The 20,592-nt window shown below is 36.5% G+C and overlaps 2 protein-coding genes across 9 annotated transcripts in view; both read right to left on the bottom strand.

The window, feature by feature from the left end:
- Window positions 1-518: 518 nt before the first annotated feature.
- Window positions 519-7,371, bottom strand: LOC110836550 (mitochondrial dicarboxylate carrier). Of its 2 annotated transcripts, none has more exons than XM_022077853.2 (8): window positions 7,331-7,371; window positions 5,889-5,985; window positions 5,224-5,379; window positions 4,158-4,324; window positions 3,698-3,902; window positions 2,942-3,022; window positions 2,525-2,581; window positions 519-2,021 (listed from the first exon to the last, which is right to left on the bottom strand). In XM_022077853.2, the coding sequence occupies exons 1-8, from the start codon at window positions 7,333-7,335 to the stop codon at window positions 1,920-1,922; spliced, it is 870 nt and encodes a 289-aa protein (XP_021933545.1). In that variant the 5' UTR covers window positions 7,336-7,371; the 3' UTR covers window positions 519-1,919. The 2 variants fall into 2 exon arrangements, with proteins under 2 accessions (XP_021933545.1, XP_021933546.1); XM_022077854.2 differs by having other exon boundaries at window positions 6,999-7,345.
- A 1,126-nt stretch (window positions 7,372-8,497) lies between these two features.
- fra (neogenin protein frazzled) overlaps window positions 8,498-20,592 on the bottom strand; it is an 87,916-nt gene continuing 75,821 nt past the window's right edge. For 3 of the 7 annotated variants that reach the window (XM_022077871.2, XM_022077873.2, XM_022077870.2), the window contains exons 15-26: window positions 20,418-20,573; window positions 20,180-20,342; window positions 19,376-19,570; window positions 18,043-18,084; window positions 16,418-16,547; window positions 15,806-16,071; window positions 14,678-14,764; window positions 13,431-13,586; window positions 13,071-13,206; window positions 12,851-12,987; window positions 12,588-12,754; window positions 8,498-12,142 (exon numbers count right to left, since the gene is read on the bottom strand). In XM_022077871.2, the coding sequence (XP_021933563.2) occupies window positions 12,044-12,142; window positions 12,588-12,754; window positions 12,851-12,987; window positions 13,071-13,206; window positions 13,431-13,586; window positions 14,678-14,764; window positions 15,806-16,071; window positions 16,418-16,547; window positions 18,043-18,084; window positions 19,376-19,570; window positions 20,180-20,342; window positions 20,418-20,573 (1,734 nt within the window). In that variant the 3' untranslated portion in view covers window positions 8,498-12,043. Of the gene's footprint in view, window positions 12,143-12,587; window positions 12,755-12,850; window positions 12,988-13,070; window positions 13,207-13,430; window positions 13,587-13,755; window positions 13,784-14,677; window positions 14,765-15,805; window positions 16,072-16,417; window positions 16,548-18,042; window positions 18,085-19,375; window positions 19,571-20,179; window positions 20,343-20,417; window positions 20,574-20,592 lie in introns of those variants that run through there. The other 4 variants (XM_087356321.1, XM_022077872.2, XM_022077874.2 and 1 more) reach the window with 3 other exon arrangements.

Raw genomic sequence — 20,592 nt, forward strand, 5'->3', positions numbered from 1 at the left:
AGAGACAAGGAATTATCTTTATGTATACTGGTTGTTTCATCAGATATCTTTTGTGAAAGGCTATCTGATGCTTTATACAGTTGCAGTAAGAAGCAAGGCATATATAAACTGGTAACATATGTGTCTAAACGAGTGCAAGATGTTTTAAATGTGAATTCATACTCTCATGTTGACTTTGTTGTATTTGGAATTGACACACGGAACAGATATTGTGTTAAAGAGGTGGAAGAGGATATTATGTTAATGAGTACTGCTTTCACTTTGGGGCGTATGTGCTTTGTCCATGATAATAGCATTAAGCCATTTGAGATGGCTGTGAACTTCAACCGTATACGGGATCTTCAACGTAAATACGGAGGTTACGTATTAGCAGGGAGTGTGGCAAATGAAGCCAAATGCTCCTATCTTGCAGAGCGTATTTTGAAACTGCTGTCAACAGTTACTGGTGTATATTCAGGTATACCATACATAGGATGTCCAGGGAAGAAAGTTGAACAATAAATTAATCCAGAAGTATATACACTGATGCCATATAAATAATCTATTCAATGTTTAACTAATTCTCATACATTGTACCTACATCTGTGAATGTATCTAACCACTAAACAGCATTGGACTCATGGAATTTTGTATAAGCAAGCGGATGGTCATAGTCAGAGAAGGATCGTTATATCCACCAGTTATTTTTATCATTATTTTGAACATCTGATATCTGAGAAAATGTTAACAAAGGTTGAAAAATATGTGGACTACCCTGAGATATATATTTTGTACATGCACCTTCTTTAATGTGGTACCATTCTTGAGAACACAGAATAAGAGAAGGCATCACTCCAGTATCAGTCGTATTAAATTTCAGAATATACAAATCAAGATCATTTTTCAAGTAATGAGGCATAACAATCAACACTTATATCTTTTATATGTTTTTTGCTTAACCAAAATATATTTTTGATGCTGCTTGTTAAACATTCTTGGTCAACACATATCAATTTTTCCTGCCGTATACTGTACAAAGTAATTTCCTTTCTTCAACTTTATGTGAAGTTCAGGGAATTCAGAAAAGGATAAAATCTCATACATTTTATACGCCAAGAGAACTTAAGTTAAATAACATGAACTTAGACAAATTGTGTTGGTCGGCTTCTGCGAGTGTATCAGCAGAAACATACCAGAATACTAGATGAATAACCTCTAATAAATAACAGAAAATTATATACAGTTGAGCAATAATGTTGAGGGCCTGTCTACCTACTTCTGTTTAGACAGTCAGCCTTCTAGATGACTTAGATTAAGTGAGCAATGATAACAAGGTGCCACTTAAAGCACAGAGAGTAATATTTCAGCACCAAATATCTAACCCTTTTAGGTCTTCATCAATCTCAGTATGATAATCTTAAAGTTTAAAATACTGTATTTATCTTACTTTCATGATTTAAATAAGACTATAAATAAACTTAAACAGAGTTCAAATTTGACCGGGAATTGTCACTGTTTCTCATAAACCTCGATGTGAATGTGTCATTTCTGAACATAATTTCTTAGGATAAGACAGCTTTATATAAAATAGATGATTCATGTACAATGCAGTGATCAAAATTCCAGATGAAATATGAAATTCCCTCATAAAAGAAGCCCTTTCTCAGATTTTGTGCTACATTTGAGAAATCAAGTTCCTGTCTGATAATTTTAAAATTAAAAATATACTGAGCCTAGTGGAGCATCAAAATGTATGTGGATTATGAATGGTTGAATTTCATGAAGCATATAACTTAGCTTTTACCCCTGAAAATGACTTGCATTGTTTACTCAAATAGAAAAAAAGCAACATTTGATGTGGCTTATCCCTGAAAGCTGAAGTTTTACATTAAACACCAGCAGCAAAAATCTAATGACAATAATTAAGCATATATATCTAATCAAGATTGTCTTACAATGCCAAAGCTGAGGCGAAGCTGCTCATAGAACACAAATGTTAGTACTGTGTGTGGTGCAAGACGAGTGAACCGTAGTATGTACCCCTGAAAGAAAGAAAACAAGAATTTTTCTTAGAACAGTCATTTACGTTTATCTGAAGATATAATTTAAATATTGAAGTTGCTGGTCTTTAGTGTAAATTTCCAAAATATCAGAATATCAAGAATACTCCTAAATTATCAAGTAATAATTTTAATACCAAATACAATTAGAACACAGAAGTTGGTAATATGTTAACATTGACCGTGCAAAAATAGTCTTTTACACACATCTGCAAATGCATGAAAGATTTATGACATTATCAAGCAAACTACCTAATGCTCTGACAGATGGACAGAACAGGTTAACTTGAAGATGGCCGTCTTCGGCGATGTAGCACTGTGTAGTCTGGTAGATACTGACTGATGTTTCAGAGGAGCTTATTGTCTCCTTCATCACAGACAGAACCTCAAATCTCAACAGGATTAAGTTGTTTAATTGTGTGATCAATGTAACATTTTATTAAAACTATTTTCAGTGTCAGTTCCTTTTCCTGCATTTTTATTACCTTGAAAAATCCAGCAGGGCCCAGTTTTGCTGTGTATGTAATTATATGCCACATATTCTGAAACATACACAAACCACGGGTACAGTTCAAGGTGACATCAGTTGTTTTATTGAGTTTTCAAATTTCTCATGGACACACTCTTTCTTCCCACACTTTTGTTGACAGCATAATATTTTGTTAAATTTTGCAATGTTCATGCTACCAAATAGTTGGAAATACACCACACTTTATTTTTTGTACTATACGTAACAATAATGATCTGCAGCTTCTGGTAACACTGATAACGTATGAATTTTCAACGAGGTCCATGATTTAGGCTAGCCACAATTTTTTAAACCCCCAAAGGGAATTTGTGGACACACTGTAGATAAGATTCTGGTAATATGAAGTCGTAGAACATTAAATATGATTATTTACCTTGAATTCTCCAGGTCTGGCATTCATCGTCCTCGTTTTGATAACATCAATTGGTTGAGTCAGTGTTGTTGCTACCCAACCCTGTAGCACAAATATGAAGTGAATCAGTGATAAATTATCTGAAACAGAATTAATAATGTGAAAGTATGTTGATTAAAAGAGAAACTTCTCAAAAGTTCACTATTAGGTGCTGAGCATCAGACTGAAGTAGATTATGTCAAGAAAGAACTGAAAGCACTCGCCATCAACATAACTCATTCTGACAGAATAATACCACATTGTAAGAAGTAAGTCGGACAGCCAAAATCAGAGCAATATCAAAATTTTACAATATGGAAAGTTGTTCTAAATGCAGAACATGCCTGAAGTGATTTCATTCTGACTTGTGAGTGCCTTAAGACATGTGATTATGTGTTCTGATAACTTTCTGACATATGCATGATCATTATTTTGAATTCTGTATATGAAATAAGCTTCCATGTGTACAGTTTCTCTTCCTTATAACCCCAAATATATAAACTGAATGGATAAATGTCTGGGCTATACAAAAGTCACACTTGTCATCAATTTCAGCAACCCAGAAACAGCTGAAATACGCACAACAAATATGTGAGAGGATTACAAGATCCTGCAGTAATTTCTCTAAATTTTGGTTCAGCTAGACTTCAGAACTTTCATTGTATTGTTTGAGAAAGGCGGTAAAAATAAAGACAGTCTACATTTCCATTTACGGCATGTAACCGTGTCTAAACTCACGGCGGCAAGGCTGGCGAGGAAATGCGTTGTCAGGTTGTCTGCATAATTCCTATTCAGTAACACTGTTTTGAACTGGTCATAAAAGGACAGCTGTCCAATAGTCATCAGCACTGATCTTCCAGTAGCGGTGGATGCACCAGAAAATAAATGCCGGAATCCTTCTTCCTTATACACCCGGAATATCCCGTCAAATGCATGACGATAACTGAAACACAGTAAAAGATTCTACTCTACAATACTTTAAAAATTCAAAGTCACTGTATACAAGTTGAATTATACATTATTTGAAGTGGTTCATGTTTATCATATAATTAGGTTTTGAAATGGTGAACATAATAAATTTCGATGTATACATTCTGCATGAACAAGAAAGATGAAACGTGATTTGGTACTGCTATATGGACCACATTTTCAAGTACCATATGTTGCTCTCTGGTTTGCCATACAGGTCTGCACTTACTTCCTCCTCTTAGCAACTGGCAGCTTTATATCGTTCTGCATACGAACATTTATGAGATCGGCTGGAGTCCCAATGAATCCGCCGATTATTCCTCCAGCAGCTGCTATTCCAATTTTCTCATAAAAAGCTACTTCCTCACCTGGTTTGGCAATGTATTCTTTAGCAGTCTATAAACAAAACAATTAGGTGCATCACCAAATTAAATGTAACTCATTCGACAAATAGTACAATACATCCAAAACTAACCAGTATTATTTTGGAGCAATGGCAGACTGGATCAGTAGTCAACATGCAGTGAGTCATTGGTGAGGTTAATACAGGATACCAGATGAGCTACTGAAGGTTCTTACCACTTCCAATGAATTCCTTTAATTACTGTCGTATCCTCCGACGTCCAAACATATTTCTAAGAGACATGATACTTTTGTGACACAACAGACTGTGTTCGTGACTCCCACATGCCAACCTCTGTCTGATTCAGCAGATGCTCAGAAATAATTATCTATATATATATATTTTTTTTTACATCTTGATTTATAGGGGATGGCTGTCTTCTGGGTTGTTGCGCTGTGTAGTCTGGTAGAAGTTTACTGACATTTCAGAGGTCCTTGCTGCCTCCATTATCAATCACCCAGATGGTGAAGGCAACAAGGACCTCTGAAACGTGGGTAAACTTCTACCATACTACATGGCACAACAACCCAGAAGATGGCCATCTTCAGACTCATCGCCTTGAAAACCTAAAATTTACAGACTGAATTTTTTTAATTATAGAAATTAGGTCAAGTGTTATTCTATGTAATATTTCAGACAGAAACTTGATTTTCTTGTGTGTAGAATTTGTTTAAAAATGAAATGATCTTGCACTTCTTCAATGAAATGTGTAAAAGAAAAAAGAATAAAATTTAAAAAGAACTCAGTCTGCATTCCTATCACAGATATAATTATATTTTCAGTAAGTTTGTTAATGCACAGACTGCTGACCCCTATTCTGGAATGAATGTGTGCTGTGATCAGCCCACCAACTGTGCAGACACACTGGAAACAGTGCAGCAGACATAAATACCTCATAGACTGCAAACCTCGTAGTCGAATATGTGAGCTGGCGTAACACAGCTGCAGTAAGACCATGGTTGAGGCTTAAAAATCCATCGTGTTTTATGACATTCATTGTTAGGCGGACTATTGACAGGTGTACATCTTGCTGAGTTTGTTGATGTATCTGTCATGGCAAGAAAATGGCTACTGGTGACCAGACATGACAACAGTTTGTATCTCCTGAACAGTATATTATATCTTAAAAAATGGTGAAGAATAAAAATATTCATTCTGATACAGAGTCCAGTACCCAGAATTTGAAAGAAATTTTGTACCTCTATAACAATGCATTATAAAAATAATTGGCTAACCATAAAATATAGGGTCCTGAGTTTAAGGCGTGATGGATATCTCTAAAATATTGCATTATAAAGGAAATAATTCCTTATTTTGAAGCAAAATCAATACAGAAAGTAATGTGACAGCTATTACATAAATACTGATATGGATTTAAGGAAGTAACGGGCCCCTGGCCAAGATGGCAAATAAAAAACTACATATTTTGCAGGACTTGAGGTTCTCAAAACAGCAAGTATGAAAATAAATGTCTTCTGGGTTGTAACGCTGTGTAGTCTAGTAGAAGTTCACCAGCGTTTCAAAGGAACTTACTGTCTCCATCACTGCACAGTTTACCTTTATTGTGTCCAGGAACTGTGTGAAACAAGCAGCTGCAGCAGAGGCCACACCCCCCATCCACCACCTAGGCACTCGAACATCCACCATATTTCCTCTGTAAATTCAATTAATATGCAATGTAAACAACTTTCTCCAAAGATTTCAAAGATCTGACTCATTTTCTCATGAAAGAATCATTAACCATTTTCTTACAAAATCCCAAATCAGAATTTGTCGGATCACATTAAATGCAACTTGATCATCACTGAGTGGTCAGCACTCCTGCTTCATATTGGAAAGTTTTGGGTTCAAATCTGACCACACCAAGGCCATAATGACCCAAGTCCCTCCACACATAATTGGATAGTACCTTAAATTAGGCCACAACAACTTCCTTCCATATCATTCCCAATTTGTTAATCATGCTATCACTTGACATTTGTCAGTCTGATGAATTACAGGGTTACTAAATAAACAAACAAAACTGAAATGCAATTTATATAAATATATCAAAAAATAATATTTGTCCCTGTGGTGAAAAAACCGCAAGAGTGAAGTTTAATATAAGAGCCTAAAATATTATGTAATGACACCTTTAAAAACCATCAGGTCCCAGTTTTATAGAATGGGAAATAAGTTGTGACAACAGTTGATACTTTCAATAGCAATAATTGATTAACTATCATAACTGGGAATAAAAATTTCATACAATGATTGATAGCCATGTTAAGTAAGTCCCTTGTCACTAAGGTTGTGGATCGAAGAAACAGCCTCTGGATTTTGAAGATAGCTGTAAATATACTGAATAAGTATCCAACAGCAGACAAGAATGGTCCTCCAGCTTGGAGGTTTGGTGGGGAGCTAAAAATTCCTCACAATAAAATAAAACCAAGTTAAAAAATGATGTCCAGGCAAGCAATGGAACGTGGGCATATAATTTGCCATGGAGTTACACGGAAAATAAAGAAACGAATCGTTTAAAATTTTCATGTCTATGAAGATTTGGATTGGGGTATTCTGGGCCGAAATGACGTGCTATATTAGAGGTGGTGATCAACGTATTGCTTCCAGTCTACCATCACTTCTACCCTGAAGATGAACGTGATATTTTATCCTTAACAGACTCACATTTCAGAAGACCACTATCTACAGTTGACTAACTTGGTTAAACAAGTCATAACGATAATTATGTATTTTTATAAGATCTCTTGGGAATGAAAATTATGAACTTAACAATACAACATTATTTTGTGGTTATGTCGGGCAAGTAATTACGTTAATTTATTGTATATGTGTTGTTCTGTTCAATTGGTAATATTCACACCATTCTAACAGAAATATTAATTTAAAACGTTGCTTCATTATTGCAATAATTTAGCTGTTTCTTATGTCCAGTTACAATAGGGTTTTGTATAACATTTTTGAATAATTATATTTTGCATCCCGAATCATTTACTTACGACATTGCGCTGCATACATATGATCGGTTACGGTAGCTCCGTCAGTAACACAGATAACCACCATGCATGCACCATTCCCATAACCAAAACACATATTCCTCATCAATTTTGAAAAGTATAATTTTCATCTTTGGGGAACGTGACATTGTGTCACGGATAACAGTGTGCATTCCTGTTCTAAAATTTTGAAGAATTATAAAAATTTTCAAAATTTGCTTAAAATCTCATAAAAATAAAAATGTGTCAAAACTCAAAGCACACACCCTTCACATTGGCAAACGTCAGTTGTGGTTTTCAGGTCAGATCAGGTTAGGGGAGGTTTGGTTGTTAGTTTTATTTAAGTTGTGTTAGGTTCGACCAAAGTATTGAATACTTTACAAAATAAAAAAATAAAGAATTGGAAAAATATCAGTTGATAGCATACATTTTCAAAAAATTTCAAAATTTGCGGCACAACCTGTGAACATTATCATACACATAAACAACAATCTTATGGTTTTCTGAGGTTTAAATCGTAGACTTCTCGAACTACTGCCGAGATAAAATCATTCAGTATTTTGACATGGACATCCATTTACATAAAACATTAAAAGTAGATTCATGACAATGATCATGATTGTATGTATTTCTATTGGAACACTTTTCTTATGACTACCAATTTTCACCTTCCACAAGACTAGCATCACTAACCAGAATATCACAATCCAAACAAAAATGTCAGTTGTTTTTTGTGTACCAGTATTCAATGAATCTTGCAGTTAATTTGGCTCTTATACAAATGTAGTACAGAAGCAGCTTATAAATTCTAGAATTTGATTAATAATAAACTGAAGAGGCTCATGTATATTCCATCACTCAAGTATACATCCTGGTCAGTTAACTTGCAAGGCTTAGAATTATAAGGTTATGTATTAAAAAAAATTGTAATTAAATGGTGACACACAAAATTATCTTTCATCCAAATCTAATCTAATTTGTTTCTAAAAACAGAAGTTCTGTTTCTTCGTATTCTTTTTTAAAACATTCAACACTTCCTTACTAAAATAACTTACCATCATTAAGCATGTTGCATTAGGATTGATAAGTATCAAGGACAAGGGAGGTAACAATATGGATCCAGTCTCAGAACATGATCAGGAAACTACGAAAAAAGAAACACGTAACATATAATGTATAGTTCAATTTTATAAATGGTTCCTAGGGTAAAAAATACACCTAGATCATAACTTCTTAAAAAGCTTAAATTCTACTGTCTCGAGGCTATGAATTAAATTACGTCTACTGATGCACCCAAATGCAGCCTGCACAGCTGCACATGTTAATCACATTAGACAGTCACAAGGCTCTTGCCCTCACATAAAAAAAACATCACACATTCATTCAAGTCTGCAAACTGCTGGCACGGTTCAGCAACAGCTCTGACATACGTACAGTTCCAGAGCTGTGGAAAACCACAGTGGAAACGTTCCACAGCAGTTACCTTTGTTGTTTTACTTTAGAAAAATTAACGTTAAAGCACTTTTCTGGGCCTACAGCTGAAAGAAAATTAAAAATCATCAGATGCTCAGCCAAGCACACAATTTGATTTTTGTGGAAATCAAAGATTCATCAACATGTTTTCAAAAGCTTCCAGTACCAGTTCAGTTCTCCCTACATCCTCATACAGTCTTTAACACTAATTTTGCACACATTTGTCTGATTGAAATTTTGTATGTATTTACTCAACATTTCTTTAAGTAAATTATATTGGTAAGTGAATGTAAATGTAGAACGAAATGTACGCACATTTTGACTTGTTGAACGTCATCAGCAGTTCTACACAGCAGCCATCTCAAGTTCTCAAGACAAATGTGACTATCTCGATGCCTTCCAGTGGGCAGGAGTGCGAGATTCGAAGTCCTACATCATGCTAATTTCGTTACAAAAAATTATTTTTCTAATTTTCTTTCTACATTCAATGAACAGTGCTTTAGAAATACAGAAATACTTGAGCTAAACTTTTTATGTGTCTTTGTTTCACTTTTATACACATTTTTAGAGTGATTATTTAACAGGATCATGAAAGTTTAAAGCACTGCGTATGTTTCACAAGTTTCACATGTTCCACCTCATAAGACACAGAGTTCATGAAACTGTACTTATACTCATTTCCAAACAAACAAACACACACACACACACACACACACAGTAAGATGATATAAAATAATAAAGAGATTCATTTTGCAGCACATTAAATTAGATTTGTAACAAAAAGTGTGTCGTGGCAAGAATACTGCTCAGTTGCACTCAGCTGTTGCTGAAAGAGAACACCTGTAAGATACACTATTCAATTACTGCGGTCTGAGTCAGGGACTTCGTAACATTTGAATAAGTATAAGCATTTTTATGAATTCCTCAGTAAATAAAGTGACTGCCATATCAACATCACACCCTTCAAGTATCAAAAGCTTGGTTTCTGCTGACCTGTTCTTGAGGACATTATCCTGCAATGAACAATATTCTGAATTTTAACGTCACTATGTGCAGGCAGTTATTTCATTAAATATTTGTACTAGATCATATAATGCTTTTATGTTGTCACATTTCTTTCTCTTGCCTCTGAGGTGAAGCCAAAATTGTACAGGATGGTCAAGTCTATTGCACACTAAACATTAACGAAAGGATGACTGAAATGCATGGAGGAAACTTGTTCTAATTACACTGTGTTCACCACTACTATGGTATAGCAAGTCTCTAGATATTCGAATTATCAGGAAACTTTCACAAACTAAAAATTTAGACAGAGTTTTAAGTATTGGTTCATGTGATTATTATGCAAAAGTTCTCGGACAGTACAATAAACCACCTAAGAACGATTGGAGAACTTTCATAGTAAAGACCCTTAAATTCATAAATTATCCTTGCAGGCGTTTCCTTTCAGAATGAAGAATATCACCACCCAATCCACAAAGCTGCCTATGCCACAGTGCTTAGTTTCTGCATACAAGTGCATTACAGTAACAGTTGTGGTACATGGGATTTAGAAACATTCATTCATAAAAAAACAAAACAAAAAAACATTTAAATTCGTATGATGTGTAATGAGATCTATACTTCATGTCACATATTACTTCCTTATGGAAAATTATAAAGTTTAACTTGAGCATAATGTACAGTATGTGTTACATTGGCCTGACACCAAAATTAAATTCGCTTCATTAAGTTTTAGTGTAGATCCCCAAAACTAAACAATGTTGAAATTCATTTGGTAATCTTAAAAACGAACTAAATGGACGGACAGATAGACACGACATCCCCATTTTACATCTTACGGACATTTTGTAGAAAACACATAAAACTGAGTTTCCTGGACCTCTTTAAAGAATGTAAGGTGAAAATCCTGATCCATTAGACAGTAGTCTCTTAAGAAATCGAAATCTTTAAAATAATGCTCGATACTGATCACTGCACTTGTAGACTGAAATACAGCTTTCCTGAGACTTTTCGACAAGTTCTTGCTTTCCCTTCCCGTACTATAGCTGCCTGCCACACATACGTGCGCGCGCGCACACACAATTTTCATACCACTGATATAATAAAGGGGCTAAAAATAAAAGTAGCAGTGATAACGACAATCCATTCAACACACAATGTCTCACTTCCACGACTATAAGAAGTGGAAAGAATCATAAGAGGCAATTTGTAAACATCAGTCTGTCATGGCACAACACTTACAATATGGCAGTTCCATCATGTTAGTTTTGGCAGTAGCATTCAGAACACAGCACTGTAGGCCTACTGTCCTAACCCTGTGATGGGAAATGCAATGGTATCACTGCAGACAGAGAATACGATGTATAAAAAATTCGCTTCAACATAAAAACTGAAAGAACATGGTTTGTACACTACACATATTAATTAGGACTTGCACACAAGCTAAATGGTCTCTCAATAAAGAAACAATATTATTAGAGTACTTTTCATGAAAATCTCTTTAATTACTGCAAGCCATGTTGTATTGCTAAAGAAATGTTGGTCTGCACCTAAACACACTGCACAGTATCATGTCTCAGAAGACTAATATCAGCAACCTTACCAATGTGAGGGTCTCGAAATTCAGATTTTTCATATACTGCTTAATCAATGTAATATGGAATGACCAGGTAGGTCGACAGACATTAGTAATAAACTTAAAAAAATTCGAAGATAAACTTTGTACTCTGAAACAGAAATGCTTTCAATTCATTTTCATTTCTTGGAAAATTTTCTGGAAATAAAACGAGACAAATTATTATGCAGATCTTCTGAATCTGATTTCATCCGTCATGTAATGAAGCTTAGGAATCTACCATCTAATTATGCTTTGATTCCATCACCAGTTAATTATGTCCAGATGGCGCATCAGTCCAATTCCCACTGTTCTGACCCTCCCAGGTTTATTACCATGTTCATCTTGCCACTGAACTATATCCTGAATCAGATAAATCCTGACCATATCCATACCTGCACAAACAACACAACTGAAAAAAACACTTTTAAATAAACCACATGACCAATCGACCTTAAAACAAATCATTTCTTCTCTCTCACATATTGGTATAGAACTAGGCCTCATAAAAACATTGCATTTTTCATCACAAGGTTCAGACAAGTGTTTCACGACATTTAGGCTGGCTGCAGTTCCTATTCCCTTCGTGAGAAGCAGCTCTGAACAACGCGATACTAGGAACTTGCTCAGCACTCAAACTCAGATGCTGTGATGGCATTCAGGTCCTTCATCAGACCCTCAAGATTAGCCATCTCCTGGTTTAGTTCCTCTGTGCTGTATGAAGGCTGAAACACAATCATATTCAGGCTTGACTTGTCCTCAGTTACTCTGACAATAAACAAGCTGGAATTTTAGATGCAAGTGTGAAAGACATGCGAGAAGTAGCCCATGTTCACAGCATGTATTACAAGTTGTGATTTTTCAGTGTCTGAGTAATTAATTGTCTGTTCTGAACATTTCAACATGCCAGAACATTGCACTTGTATTAATTAACTCAGTGAAGGGAAGCCATTCTTGACAAGCTGATAGTCATTGAGCTGCAACCAGAATGTGTCCTGTATCAGGTAAGAACTATCAAATATCATATATTTGTGTCAATATTATTATGCTGTCATTTGTTAAAAACTATTAAAACTGCTTTCGCCATATGAATATACTAGATTTCAACTTGGCACAAAATGCAATTGCATCAAGGTTTCAATTTCAGGTGAAATGTTGCCTAAATCTAACCTGCATCCTGCTGGCATCTTCTGATGAGGCTGGAGCCGTCACTGTGGGGGCAGTGGAAGGTCCTGGAGCCACACTGCGCCCTTTTGCAGAAACAGCGGCTCCTGAAGCCAGGATATCTGCCTTCTTGTATGGACTTGACCCCTGGGGCCTGACAGTCACTGAAGGAGCTAGGGAATAAAAGCAGATAATTCCAAACACACCTTTTTTTGTAAGTACCAGTACATGGTAAAAGTGAGATGGAGACTTAAAATCTGAATACTCACCCACGTGTTTCTGCTGAGGGGTGGAGGGCGCTGACTGTGGAGGGGGTGCAGGAACACTGAAGCTTTTCAGTGGATGGCCCTGCAGTCGCTTACCCATGGTCCCAGACCCTGTGCCATCCTGGGCAGACATTCCAGTACTACAAACACATCAGAACTCACAATACACTACCTTTCAAAACCTAACACACATCTTCAAAATAGGCCACCTTACTAAATGTACCTATAGGGTCCCTGTTGTGTGCCAGTGACACCAGGATGGTGGTGAGGGGGGCCTGGAGCCCCCGCTCCAGCCAATGGCAGACTTCCCACAGTGCCATAACCTCCCTGCAAGGAGTAAGGGTTCTCTGGTGATTGAGCTGAAAAATAGACAGATACTGTTGGTGATAGTCCCAACTATAAAATCAATGTCTTTATATCCTCCTCCCACACCAATGATTTTAAACTTTTTCTTTTTCATCTACTCATATGTTAATATTTATATATATCAGTGACTGTCTTACTGGCTGCTAACAGCAACCAGACATATAAAACAGCCTGTCATCCACAAGCAATGACCAGAATGGCTCAGTTCTGCTCGTACCTGCTTGGTCCAGTGTGACATGGGCCCGCGAGATAGTGTACTGGGTTCGTGGGTACAGTGGTCGACTGCTCCCTGTTTGAACCATGTCCACACTTGTCCCCTGCTGGCTTCCAGGCATATTACTGCTGCCTGCTATTGGAGTTGCTGTTGCAATTGCTGTAAACACGAGTTCATTACATTAGACGATTATACCTGCAATCAATTAATAATTAGAGATCGTGTTTGCATGACTAATACAGTAGAAGATACTGAGATATACCAAGTACACTGGAGATAACAGAAAGAATGGAGAACATACTGCATAGGAAAGCATTGTTATACAAACCTCAGAAAAGAAGAAATGTTGGGAGAGCCTAGAAGAAAAGATGGTCTGATCAGTTTTGAGACTTGGAACAGACCCTGGAGGCCAACCTCTGATTGTTAAGAAGCATTCATAAATTATATCTTGTTAGTACATATACAGCTTTCTATCCGACTGCTGTCATGGTATCACATTCTTGATTAATTTCAACAAAGTGCTGTAAAGTATCTATACACCAAAAACAGAAAACTTACAGAACAAATACAAATATTTTATTTTCTTTAATAATCTTTGTGCAGACTATTCTTTTCCCTATTTAAATAGCATGGGAAGGTTTACGATACCTCAGCACTACTCCCGTAGCTATAAATTCAATGAGATGTGGGTATGGGACCAGAGAACATGGACAGCAAAGACAGTATATATATCACTAATGCTAAGTACATCAAATACACACAGTTTAACATATTTGAAACATTTACATGTGCATTCATAAAGTATAATTATTTACAGCTTATAATGCTCATGACACCATCAGACCTAACAGGTTCTGTCCAGTAAAACAGATACGGCAAAGTCCCGACTATCTGAACTTCCATTATCAGACATTCCATTTTATCTGATGTATTCATTATTAATTTCCCCCCAAAATATACTTTAATTTACAAATTTTTAAATTTGTTAAATATTAATTTAGTTTGGAGATTTTTTCATTTGATGCCCTACTGTAGTTTCTTCATAATATAATAATATAGTAAATCAAATTAAAGACTGAGTTGACATTTACCCTTGTCATTTTCATTACTCGTCAGTATTATCCGACATTTTTGATTATTCAACCATCCTTCGGTCCTGCTGAGGTCAGATAATTGGGAGTCTACTGTACTGTAATATTTGTGCGCAACAGTACACATGCCAGCTATGCAGACCGAGCAGAGCTACTCACGTTCTCGGAGAGGTACACTGTCAACGGGCAGCATGATGGGCTTGGGTTTGATGATGCGCCGTGCGGTTGACATCTTTTCATCTCCGCCTGGTACAATGCGATTGTGCAGGGTGATGCAGCAGCCAAGCGAGTGCAATGATACATTCAGAGTAGTGTACATTTTAACAATAAAACAGGGAACACTTATGCCCCTGCAGCTCTACACATACACTAAACATGGAAATCATTCAAACAGATAATATTTTCTGGGCTTAAACACAAATGGAAATTAAAAGAAAATCATGCACTGATCATAAAAGTTTTCTGATGGACCTAGAAACATCAAAACACACAACGGCAGTGATTGTAAAACTGAAATTTCACCGTCTAATTTTTAAATGATGATCAAGCTCACTGTATGTTAGCTGCTGGTGTGCCAAATACTAACACAACTACGTAACCAATGCAGATAAAGTGCACTGAGGTGCCAAAGCTTCATATATATGGCGCTAACCCATATTTTCAGAGGAATCAAATTTAAAGCTACTCCTCAACCTTATGAATGTGAAGTTGGACATATTTTGGACAGATATTCATAAAATAAGTAAATCTGTATAGAACATAAACAGATAGAAATGAAACACAAATTGCATTATTTATTTATTCTTAGCTTATTTAATGAACTGTCTGAAGTACATGTTACATAGCATGCAATACCATCGACATATGACCATCCATTGTCAATAACGACCCATACAGAAGCATTCATGGCATACTGTGCAGTAATATTTTGGCATTAACCAGGCAAAACTGAAAAAAACATGACAGACCTCAGACAGGATAGTGGGAAGTCTAACAAGATTTAGACTACACATCCTAAAAACAGTGAGTTACCCCTTACCAACCTCCTTCGTAAGATGGGTTAACACTGTACTTAGGGAAATTTCATGGGAATTAAATTAAAAATGTATATAACTGAAGAAAACATAAAATTACAGAAACATAAATCATATTCACTGCAGTACAGGTTTGTGTACTAGGTTCTGTTTGTTTGGTTCAAATTCAAGTTCATTCTGAAATCATGCATGGTCAAGAAACAACTGCATCCTGCACGGCAACCAGAGCACATGAAATTATCCTTTTCATTACCTATGTAAGAAGAGACATAGGTTCGCTTGTCAAGAGAGTTGCTGTGATGATGCGGGTCACCAGATTCAAAGTCTTGGCCACCTGACGTACGAGGCAGCGTGCTCACGGCAATTGGCACTCCAGAAGGACCATCCCCTCCCCCTACTCCTGCTCCTGACTGTGTCTTTTCAAGGGCTTTCAATTCCATTTGGTCATGATGGATCCACAAGTCCGGTGGCTTGATATTAGGTTTGCCTGGCTTCCCCTTGGCATTGCCTTTTATGTAACTGTAATCACAAATGGACGAAGACTATGAGGTGAAAGATTTTAACATAATGCTGTGATAAATGTACCCTTTTCAGGACTTGAAGAGAGGTGTAATCTATGTAAAGAGGGCAGCACACTAGAAAGATTCAGACTGGATAAATAATAGCCATCCTACAGCTTGGTATTTCAAAGATAAACAATATTCTAAAAGACAGACATATTTTATTTTCTACTAGTTTCAGCAAAACATTCTTATCATGTGGGATGACATATTACAATCAAGCTGGGCAGACTAGGCAATCGTCATGTCCCTACACAATTATAGTGCTGAAAGTTTAAATAATGTCAACTTTATAGGTAACTCACCCCTTTTTGCTCCGTTGCGCTGATTTACGCCGGCAGCACACAACAACCCCAACCACTATAGCTGTAACCAGTACCAGCCCACTGCCCACTCCGATGTACATCAGAACTTTTGTGTTCAGCCCACGACCATCTGAAACATACAACACTGAAATTACAGCAGTTCGTACAACGTGCAAATCAGAAAGAACACACACCCAGTTTCATTTCTCTTCTTAGCTTAACAGATCATAAGTAACACCAAATAATAATACAAAATGTTTCTGAATTACGCCAACACTCACAGGAACTAAAAACCCTCGAGAGGATGCAGTAGATAGAAATGTATTGTATATGACAGGTTTTCTTAATGTGAATATAACCAGATGAAAATGAAAATCGAAAACGTCATTCTGGGAAATCTGAGCAAAATACCAGGCAGACATTAAGGAACAGAGGTATAATTTATAAAACTCGAATTTCTGTTGTCCCTACATTCTCATTTCCATACAACTGTTGTGTGTCCTTTTCTTTCAATTAATATCCCAACAACCAAAAGCATTTAATTAAATTTAGTTAATTCCCGAGTCAGCACAAAGCTTATAGAGGCTAAACTACATACATTCTGAGAACAGAAAGTTTAGTTCCATGGAAGTAAAATATTTTAATTTCAGAAATGGACAGTTACAAGGCAAAGCTTCTTGAAATACTGGCTTATAATTTTATGTAGAAATAACACTGACTGATACCTACATATTAACAAACTAATGAAGAATGGTATAACAAAAGCAATGTTTCACAGAATTAAATGTCTGAAGTGTACAATACAGACAATGAGGAGGAATATAGTAACCTACAGCACACAAGAGCAGCAGAAAATGAAGACTGCAAAACAGAGAAAGATAGTGCTGAAAGCAATATACAGAAAGCCCACAGAGAAGCATAGGACATGTTTGTTAACAGGACAGTAGGAGTCACAAAAACTGACCAACAATATAGAACAGCTAACTCAGGTTGCATAAAACACAAGGAAAAATGAACGTTACAATTATTTTAAACATTTTTTTTCCATCCTCAAATTAAGAAAACCTGGCCACTTTATTAGGATGTATGTAACGAACTACAAATATATGATACTTCATTGTATAAACTTAGGCCGTTGCCGTAAAAATATGTTCCATCTGTGCCACACATGGCCTCCACAAATATTCCTTATATAACACCTTCACTGTCTTTTGAGAATAAAATATGGACACACTACACAAACCATCTTTCACCTGCAAAAGACTTAATCAATGCAATACTCCCACATAACATATGAGATGTATTCTGTCACGTGTGCCAAGTAAAACTACTGATTCCTTCAATTCTATTCAACCCATCCAGGTTAAAGTGAACTGTGTGACATTTTAGCCAATAAATAAACATGCTACAGTACATCCTGGATTTCAAGTTCCAAAGCCAGCATGTGATCATAAATAACTAGAAATTAAAATGTAAGCTGCACAGAAACAAGCATTTCTAATCTCTATAAATTAAAAAGCAGAAACAAATATTGCACAAAGTTGTCTTTATGATAGTATTCAAATGCAGAAGCAAAGAAGACTGATGAAACTGGCTAAACTCTAAAGTTGCAAGATAATGCTTACCTCGCATAGGCTGCCCTCTATCGAAAAAATCAAACCCGTTGCCTATGGCGATGTTGGAAACAAACAAACAAACAAACAGATAGACAATTACGACACAAAGATCAGGCATCTCAAACAAAGATATACAACTCTATTCAATGCTGACTGTAACACAGCAGTGGGTAAAGAAACTTGCAGGTAACTGCTGTAAAAATTAAGAGAAATTAATAAAAAGTATACAGGCTACATGATGAACTGGCACGGGTCCACAGTCGAGAGGGGCTGGTAAAAATGCAAGACAATAAATTTCCACGAGCAATGAACTAGTCACCGTGGACTACGCCATGGCACACAATAAAGTTTACTCATCAAAATGCATTATCTTAAAAACTTGAAAAAATATTCAAAAATATTTTAAATGCACAGCCCACAGTTTTGATTTTACAGACACACTGAAACAGAAGGAAAGTTCTTGGTGAGATATACTAGCCGCAACCATACTGACACATTGATCTCCTAGACAGCCAACCATTAGAAACATTTACAATAATTTAGTTGTACTGCCATCTATGACTTGCTCGTATCTTCTTTTCATACAAGATTGGTCATAATACAAAGAATTCATACTGAACTCATAAACACATTTTCATAATTTAAAAAGCGAGTAGATTACACCTATTAAAATTAATGTTATCAAGTATACTTCAACATTATATTAAACCCAAACAAACTCAAACAGAGGCATACAATGATTTTATGAGACAGACATGTAATTTTTTGTGAAAAACAAAAACTGATGTACCATAATTGGGAAAGAAAACTTCCACAGACTCACCTAAAGATCATAGAAATTCAGGATATGACATGTGGAGACAATCCCGTTGTTATAATACGTTTCTATTTTGCATCGTTTCCTCACCAAGGGCCTTCCTGTACTGACACACAGCTAAATGCATGCATGTGTACTGAAAGATGTTCATACAGGACATGCAACTTTACATAACCTATCTTCATTTAATCTCAGTTCCCCCAAATATGTAGCACTGTCAATCAGTTGGTATACGGGATGGATAATACCACGCACTTACATTTACATGGTTCGGACCACAGATAAACAAAAGGAAGAGCACAGATATACTAACTGGTATTTCATCACCATTTTTACTTCCTCCCTATCAACACTAACAAATTCAATTCAAAAGTTCTTAGTAAAAGTTCTGGAGTGATATATGATGTCAATGTTTTTTGGAACACACTGTGGTAAGCGTTAGTTACTGGTCACCACATATTTGGAGTGACTAAAGAAACACACGACACTCATGCTCATTTTACACCATACAATATAGTTACTCACTTGGTCCAGTGGTGAAGGAAACGATGTTGGAGAACGGGCCGTAGCCCTTGTTGTTGCGGGCTTGAATCTTGAAGTGGTACATGGTGTCTGCAGTCAGTCCTTTGATGGCTGTAGTCATCTTGTCTCCCAGAATACCTTCTACTACCCACTCACGGTCTCGCTGAGTATGATCTGTTGTATACAGGATCACATAGCCTGCCAACACAACTCATATCAAAATGCAATGAACTTTGAAAATGAAAAAAATGTTAAGACACAAACTACAGAGTGAAATTATTTTTGGCACTTCGGACAAAGACTATCACAGCAAGAAGCACTCAACCAAAGAGGATTAAAAAACAAATACCTTCACCTAATATCATTAACGTAATTAAATATAGAAGAATGAGATTGGTGGGGCATGTACGATTAGAATAAGTGAGACTGAAATGAGAAATGCATGCAAAATATTCGTCTGAAAATCTAAAAAAAGGGGGGACTGTTCAAGAGATCTGTGAGCACATAAAAGATTAATAATGAAACTGATTTTTGAGAAATAGATGCTGGATACAACTGGCTCAGAATAGATTTATCTTAAAACCTTTGCAATCTATAAAATCAAGACTTCTTTTTCCCTTGAACTGCTAAATAACTATCAACTGATCAAGGATGAACTTACATCATGGAATTCTGGCAAGACCAGAAACTGGGTCCCCTTTCCTAATATGGAAGTATAACATGGACTCCACAGCTGCTATTCTTCGTTGCCATAAAGGTAAGTGGTTAGGTCAGTGTCCTGCAAAGGGTTGCCAAAACAGTAATCACCTGTGATAGGTCCATTGGGCTGTTTAGGTGGCTGCCAATTAAGGTTGACAGCACTGGGGTTATCCTCCACAGGGACAACAGTAAGGTCTCGGGGCTGGCTGGATGGTGCTGCCTCCTGGGTCATGTTCAATACAACCATGCTCCAAGGGCTCTCTCGGCGACCCTGCACACGAAACACGCATTACAGTAACGCTTCGCAGTTTTTACAACTTCCTCGTTGCATGTTAATGAGCCTCACCTTGACAACCTTAACGGTGAATTCGTACTGGGTACTTGGCTTCAGGTCATTGATCATGCAGTTGAGATCAGTGGCATTGAAATACTTGTAGCGTGGATTGTTAGAGTAGTGAGATGGTGTGTAGCGTACCACATAGTATCGATTATCCGTCACAAACTGCAACATAAGATAAACA

Source organism: Zootermopsis nevadensis, unplaced genomic scaffold, assembly GCF_977971745.1.
Source record: "Zootermopsis nevadensis isolate Lab colony 2312 unplaced genomic scaffold, Znev_1.0 Znev_ptg000002l, whole genome shotgun sequence".
NCBI classification, from domain to species: domain Eukaryota; kingdom Metazoa; phylum Arthropoda; class Insecta; order Blattodea; family Termopsidae; genus Zootermopsis; species Zootermopsis nevadensis.

Excerpts from the sequence above, each read along its gene's own strand:
- LOC110836550 (XM_022077853.2), bottom strand. Across the intron at positions 3,903-4,157 it reads CCAGTTGCTAAGAGGAGGAA|TTATCGTCATGCATTTGACG; the intron begins GTAAGTGCAGAC and ends ACTGTGTTTCAG. Across the intron at positions 3,023-3,697 it reads TCCTCGCCAGCCTTGCCGCC|GGTTGGGTAGCAACAACACT; the intron begins GTGAGTTTAGAC and ends TTTGTGCTACAG.